This window comes from Chenopodium album, chromosome 12 (genome assembly GCF_948465745.1).
Source record: "Chenopodium album chromosome 12, dcCheAlbu1.1, whole genome shotgun sequence".
Classification (NCBI taxonomy): domain Eukaryota; kingdom Viridiplantae; phylum Streptophyta; class Magnoliopsida; order Caryophyllales; family Amaranthaceae; genus Chenopodium; species Chenopodium album.
The window spans coordinates 2,645,007-2,652,915 of record NC_137845.1 but is presented as its reverse complement, the minus strand read 5'-3'; the positions used below and the strand labels follow the sequence as shown (position 1 = coordinate 2,652,915).

Below are 7,909 nucleotides of genomic sequence, written 5' to 3'. Positions count from 1 at the left end.
ATCATCACTGCAAGTTGTTACCTTAAAATTGAATATAAATTTTGTTATTGTTCATTTGTTCATCAGATTGTTGACTTTATCACTCTTTTGACCCAATTTCTGCCTTGTTTATTGACGGGTGTTCTACTGTTGCATGCCCACCTCGACTATTGTTTGGATTTTTTGATACGTCACTGAGACAATCCAATCATTCATTCCATGGAGTCTAAGAAGTGTTAATCTATTTTTAGATTCAAAAATCATCAATAACATATTTTTATTTCAAAACAATTATTTCTTCTTTACAATGTACAAAGCCGAAACTTAAAAATGATATGATTGTCATTTTATCATAAGATAATATAAGTGAAACATAAGCTGTTTGAGTTGAGCCGAGTTTACTTTTATCCATATGTGTGTTTTTTTAGTTATGATTGGACTAATATTCATTACTATTAGATTGGGATGATTCAATTTTGTTATGTGTTACTCTTTCCGTCCCCAAATGATAGTCTCTTATAGACAAATTTTAGTCCCAAAATATTCACCCCATTTGCTTTTTCCAACAACCATTAATATTAATTTTTTTTTACCAAAATTCCCTCCAATTTGCAACAATATTTGTGCAAATTTAACTTTTCCATGTAAATTTTGTTTTCCCATGTACTTTTATTACTTTCTCTCTCAACTTTTTTGCATACCCAATATAAATTTATTTTTCAATGTACTTTTACTATTCTTATTTGTGTTTATTAATTTCCTTGAAAAATGCCCATAAGAGACTATCAAAAGGGGACGGAAGGAGTAAAACCGATCACTAATTTTAGATACAATTAGGGAATTGGGTAAGATATAAACAATCAGGTGAATTGGGTTAGTAAGTTTATTAGGTTACGTATGATAACGTCCCCTACAAAACTACTTACATTATTAGTATAAAATAAATAAAATAATCACTAATAAAACCTACTCCCTCCGTTTTTTTTTATTTGCATCACTTTCTTTTTTGGGGTGTTTTTTTTAAATGCATCACTTCTATATTTGGTAACTTTATATTATATTTTATCATTTCTCTCTCTAATTTTAAATCCCACTCAACTTATTTTATCATTTCTCTCTCTTCCATGGTCTCCACTAAAATAATAAAAATATCTATTCTCTCTCACATACTTTCTGTTTCATAATCTCCATCTTACTTTTAATATAATAATTTATTCACCCACTTACAATATTATATTACTCTTCTAAAACTTTGTGCAATCCAAAGTGATGCAAATAAAAAAAAAGATAGAGGGAGTATTTTTTAAATCCTAATGGAGATACAAATCCACACGATTTCCTTTTTATGACTATAATAATGTTTTTTTTTTGCAATTTTCAGGAGACTGATTGGATCTATTTCGACTAAAATATTATAGTACAAGGCATATATATATTTCAACAAAGAATCAAAATCATGAGGTCAATCTTCAGGGAAGAACAACTTCTAGTGACAAATCATGCTTTAATCACGAGGACATATTAATTAAGACAACTTTGACAACTCTTGATTACTTTCTTTTAATCCTCGTTTCGGACACAATCAAAGAGATTTGATTCTAATAATGTAAGTTATTGTAACAGAATTTCACCTACTATATCATGTAATCGTGATCTTGATCTCTAGTGAATAATAACACACACCGTAGTTTCACACAATATGAACAAACGGCGAAGAAAATAACTTAAGATAAGCTTATACATTCATATTGACCGAAAAAGAAGCACAACTTGAGGCATTTTATCTGTTAGTTGTTTTCGAGTTTCGACATTCTCTTCATGTAAGTCTTGTAAAAGAGGCAAAAGAACACCTAAAAGCAAAAATATCTAGAAGTGGTTTCCGAAATTAGACTGGATCAATATTAAGCACCTTTCTTCACTGTAGCAGACTTGATTATGTCTACAAACTCCGGCTGAATGGACAAATAGGAAGAAAAATATCAGGCAGCAAACCTTTTATCTGATGTACTGAAAATGTAATAATAATTACTCCAGTAAATTGAAATTCCAAGTGCTTAAAAACACTACCTTAAGGGAAGCACCACCGACCAAAAATCCATCAACATCAGGCTGTCCTGCCAACTCTTTGCAGTTACCTGCAGTTACTGAGCCTGCAGTGAACCATGAAAGTTTGAGAACAGCATCAAAGGTGTGTACATGAGTTACATCTTACATAATATGGGCATCTAAATGCGTGTATCTGAGGCATGGAAGGTTAATTTTCCTGAAGGTAGAATAGAAAGCTGGGAGAAGTACATAAGAGTTTTGATACAAGATGTATAGAGTATGGGCCATGGACTGTTATCATCAATGCCAATCACAAGCTACCATCATAAACCAACTACGAGACTGACAAACTCTAATTAGTTTATCGATTGTCTTAAAGCTATTAAAATACCTCCATAAATAATTCTGGTTGTTTTAGCAACTTGGGCGCTGACATTCTCCTTGAGCCACTTCCTCAGTTCCAAATGAACCTGTAAATGATGGAGACAGTGAAATATATAAATAAACTGTAATTCTGTATTACATATTTACATTTCCTTTTGGCTCTCTGCATAACACTTCACAATCAGACAAGTAACATAGAAGCTAAGAACACCAATCACTCAGCATTAGGCCATTAGTGTGCATGTCACATTAAAGTTAATCAAACATCATAATCCTTACAAGTTGGCAAAAAAAAAAAAAAAAAATAATGGTAATGCTCTCCGGAAACTAGACTTACCTCCTGAGCCTGAGCAGGAGTTGCAACTTTTCCCGTTCCAATGGCCCAGACTGGTTCATAAGCCACAACAACATTGTCCCAATTCATTATGCGGTCTATCAACACAGCAATAAACAAAATATTAGTTGCAAGTTTATGCTGACGAGGATTAGAGACAGACTAATCTTCCATATAATGCTTACAGCCTTACATAAATGCAGTTTGTTTAAAAACATGTAGCAGTAGTTTACCAGCAATAGCTTTTGTCTGAGCTGCAACCACCTCCATGGTAGTTCCTGCTTCACGCTGCTCCAAAGTCTCACCTACACAAGCTATCACTTTCAGGCCCTGGGTGAGCGCATGTGATACCTTGTCTGCAACAAACTATAGGAAACACAAGAGCATTAGTCAAATAACAGCACTTCTGTAAGCAAAGCAAAACACAGTAGACAAGGCAGCAAATTGGCATAGAAGATTCTGAAGGTGACACATCATACATCGTTCGTCTCATTTAACAAGGCTCTTCTCTCTGAATGACCCAGGATGACCCAATTAATACCCAAATTGACAAGCATATCTGCACTGCAACAATGAATAGAGAAAACAGAGTAAGACACAGTAGATCAAAGTTTGCAAACAACACATAAAATCCAAAATCATAATACACTTTTCATGTGAACAAAAAATTTGCAAACATCAAACATAAAAGAATCAAGCAAACTAAATGCTATGAGAAATTGTCAAAGATGACTATAATCTGTACAAATAAGTCGATGTTTTTCTCAAATCCCAAAGAAAGAACTAAAGAAGTCTAGATCAAAGTTTACAGTTTGAATAACTTCTTGACAAGAAACACAGACGTGTTTAACATAAACACTACCATTTAGAGTACAATTGAAGCAAATGAACAACACAAAGACTCCCTATTAATAAAGTAATTGCCTTGAAAAATACCAGAGGAATCTCATAAAGCACCATATATTTCATAGAATACTATATTATCAATCAAAGCACCAAGGTAGATGAAATGAGGCGGTAAAATATTTCTCAGGGTAAAAGATGGGATTCATATTGGGAGAGAAAAAAAGAAAGAATTGGAACAACACTGACAATGCTTAAACCTGAGTGAAGAAACCTGTAATCTGAGGATTTCACTTAGACTCAGCTGACTAGGTAAATCCGTAAATGTTTTCATATAAAAGTTCAAGGGTCACATTTAAGTAATTGCACCCACTTTAGGTGTCAAGTACATGCCTGATACAGGTTGGAAAACTAAAGAAGTATAAGATATCCATCACATTTCATACGAAAGTTCAAAGATCGCAGAACATGTGCCCATTTTAGGTGTCAAATACGTGACTGATACAGGTTGAAAAACCCGAAAGACTAAGAGATTTATGTTGAGACTGAATCATGATGAAACACTCGATAAACATACAAGTAGAGTTTTCATATCTAATAGAAAAATAATAGGGTTTTTCTAAGCTATACCCCTAAGGTAGTCGAGTTTCTAAGGTGTACCCATGCTTTTTCAAGTTTCTAAGCCGTGCCTTTCAACTGCTTATCAATACTAAAATGTACCCTTATCAGTTGTTTAAAAGTTAATTGAGTTTTGGCTTTAATTTTCGTTATTAGGGTTGCGGTGGCTAAGATTTCTTTCTCCTATCATTTCCTTACCTTTTATCATTTTTTTATTAAATTTATAGTTAACTTTAAGTGATGTGGAAATCCCAAGGAGGGTACCATTCATTAATGGTAGTGAGTTGAGGGGCACAACTTAGAAATTTGAAAAAGCATGGGTACACCTTAGAAACTCGACTACCTTAGGGGCATAACTTAGAAAAACCCAAAATAATATTATACATACAAGAAGAAGGTAAAGTAATACTATATATTCATTGTTTGAGAAGACATCATAAATATTAAACTGGTATTTTAAGTACGTTAATCCAAGTCAGTATAGCATCCACTGTACTAAAATTTGAACAAGCCTACTCAACAAGACAACAAACATATGAGTATTAATTTCTACTCGTATGCTACCAGATGACTTAGAATCAATCAAAGCCTTAATCCCATAAGTGGGGTCGGCTACATAAACCAAAAATGATTATTTTGTACAGCCATCCACAAAAATCTTCCTCCTCTATCCCTTACGATCTAATGTCTCGTGCTCATGCAAATCCATATACTTCATATCCTTCCTGACTCCTTTCGGTCTCCCCCTCTCTCGTTTAACCCCTCCATGGTCCCACTCTTCCACTATTCCCAGCGGTGCACCCTCGGGTCTCCGTCTGACATGCCCAAACCAACGCAGGAAATTTTCCCTAAGTTTGTCTGCAATGCCTGCTACACCCACTTTCTTGCGAATAACCTCATTCTGATTCTATCTCTTAGAGTGTTCCCGCACATCCATCTTAACTTGCCCACATCCATCATTAATTAATCAAATCAAATAACCAAATGACTTAGGAAATTAACTAAAAACCTATGAGGCAATCTAAAGAAGCAGCAGGGCAATGAAGTTTACAATACAGCAAAACAGACAATATCTCAGAAACTGCCTGAAAAATTATTGCATCAGAGCAAAGGTACAGATCAGATCATGTATACCTAATTTCACCCGTGAAAGCACCACCTTTTCGCACCCAACAGTTTTGTGCAGCCACATGGAAATCAGGCCTCAACAAATTTTTTACCAGAGTAAGAAATACAAATGGTGGGCTGACAACCACCTCTGCAAGGAAAAGCAAAAGCATCATATAATAATCAGATATTTGCATTTTTCTACAAACTGTAAGCTTACTTGAGATAATACAATAATTGTAGACGCAAAATAACAAATCTGAAGAAATAAAGTAAAACGACAAAGATGAAATTACATACACATCCTTCCCTTCAACCTAGTTGCTGTAAAGAAAAATCAGACACATTTAGCATACATGTATACATCTTAATATTGAAAGCCTTCTGAAGCTACATCTGGTAGAGCATAGAAAAGGCTAGTTCAATCACAATAAGACTGTATAAAAAGGTCCAATTGTGCATAAAGGAAACAAATTAAGTACATGGAGAAGATCTTATAGACAAATGAAGTTTTAACATAATACACAAGGCAAGAACAGGATTCACTAACAAGCAAGAATGATCAACACTGATCATGTAAGTCAAGAATACTGTTTAATTATGTGGCACTCCCATAAAAGCTACAATTCCTCAATGTCAATCAGAACAATATCAAGTATTAAAGTAAATTAGCATGACACTCCAAGAAATCTGATGATCATACTATCATAGAGGAAAAAAGAGGAACAAAAACTAACAGCAATAATAGTCATAATCATTCCAAACCCTCAAAATGGAATAATTGCTAATCATCATTAATCAATCAAAGCATAACGATAGCAACAACACGGTGTAATCTGATTAATTAGTAGACTTTAAATAACTTACAAAACATCCAACAATGCTAAACCCAAAAGTCATTTACAATATCTAGCAATCACAATTAGCCCTCCAGTGCTTCATGATGAATTCTGTCTATAGCATCCACTGCCCCTTTTTTGATAATAATGTTTTTTAATGAAGCCGTTAAAACCACAACAGGAAGGAAAACAATCGATGACTGACTTCATCCATACATATAACTTGTTTAGCTTCCAAACAAACCTAATTATCAATACAGCATTCTCCCTGATAACATCACAATAATGTCACATTCCAGGCATTTTAAAAAGTAAGAATGTAATACACTCACCCACTTCCTCTTCCGAGGGAACTTCGGCTTCATTCAACATGGTCACAAGTTTCTTCACTTCCTCAGTGGTTCCATTCTGGAAAAATTAAGTCACTTTCAGCCCCAAATTTAGCAGTATAATTACCATGATCAATAATCATGTTATCACAAACAGGACTAAAACCTTTTTTCTTTTCTTATTTCTTCAAAATGCCCTCTTTTCTCCCTCATAAACAATTCCTACTTCAACCCTAAGCATCTATCAGTGTAAAACAATTTATCCATCATTTCACCTACGGGCCCCATTCATTCATTATCAACATACCATCAAATTATAGTAGTATATCTTAGCTAATTAGCCATACAAGGTTAATATTTTCATATTTAATGACGAAATTATATTAAACACAGATATTATAATCATATTAAGGCATGATTAACACCCTAATTAATCTAGGAGCATTCTGAATTAGAAATTAGCAATCTTCAACTTCAAATTAAAGCTAATTAATAAATTTGAAATTCAAATTGACAATCATAAATCCACTGCATAAGTAATTCAGATTAAAGCAAACTAAAAATTAAGATAAAAATATGATCAATCGGAAAAATTCATAAAATGGCATCAATACGGCAGAATTAATCGAATAAACGCAACTCAACCAAGAATAATCAAGCAATTTATGAAGAAGAATAGCAGAAGATAGTGATTATATTCAGCAGTGGAAATTAAACTGAATTGATGATGAATGATTTTGTGAAAAACAAAAAGAGAAAAACTTACGCATTTCCAGTTGCCGCCGACGAAGAACTTTCTAGACATTTTTGAGGATTCGGGAGAAGGAGATAGAATTTGGGAGAAGAAGAGAGAGTCAGAGTAGAAGATTGATGCTCTGAAACTAGTGTATGTTATTTTAGATGTTTGTTCTCCAAGACAAATATATACAAAAGTTTCATTCTTTCAAAAAAGAAATATCCATCACCCTCATTGGTCGTTGGTGCATTGGTGATTGAGATTCCTACTTGGTAGTAAAAATTTGTGTTTGATCCCCTGCAATAACAATTGGGAGGGGTGTGGAACCTAACTACCAAAATTGATCCTTAAATCCGAATTAAGGGTGAATCGGTCAATGCAACTATTATGATAAATGGGGATAGTTGTAGGAAAATATGTATGTAGGGGGAAATGTGTAAAGAAAAAAAACAATATTTTTAATTAGAAAATAATTGAAATGTACTCCATAAAACCATAACCATTAAAAAAAGAAGGGCTAAAATGACAAATGTAATCCTCTTTCAATCAAATAGTATGATTTTGAAGTCATGATCATATGAAATTTTAATATTTTCAATGGCCGTATACCATACTATATGACATACACAAATATCACCATTATCAAGGTATTTGTGAGTTAAATTTGTATATGAAAAAAGCTTGTTTGAAGTAG

At 33.5% G+C, this 7,909-nt stretch overlaps 1 protein-coding gene across 1 annotated transcript; it reads right to left on the bottom strand.

The window, feature by feature from the left end:
- Positions 1-1,618: 1,618 nt before the first annotated feature.
- LOC145571595 (triosephosphate isomerase, cytosolic-like) lies at positions 1,619-7,371 on the bottom strand. Its single transcript, XM_081630629.1, has 9 exons — positions 7,246-7,371; positions 6,483-6,558; positions 5,339-5,462; positions 3,223-3,307; positions 2,977-3,109; positions 2,747-2,841; positions 2,417-2,495; positions 2,047-2,129; positions 1,619-1,931 (listed from the first exon to the last, which is right to left on the bottom strand). The coding sequence occupies exons 1-9, from the start codon at positions 7,282-7,284 to the stop codon at positions 1,881-1,883; spliced, it is 765 nt and encodes a 254-aa protein (XP_081486755.1). The 5' UTR covers positions 7,285-7,371; the 3' UTR covers positions 1,619-1,880.
- Between the last annotated feature and the right edge of the window lie 538 nt (positions 7,372-7,909).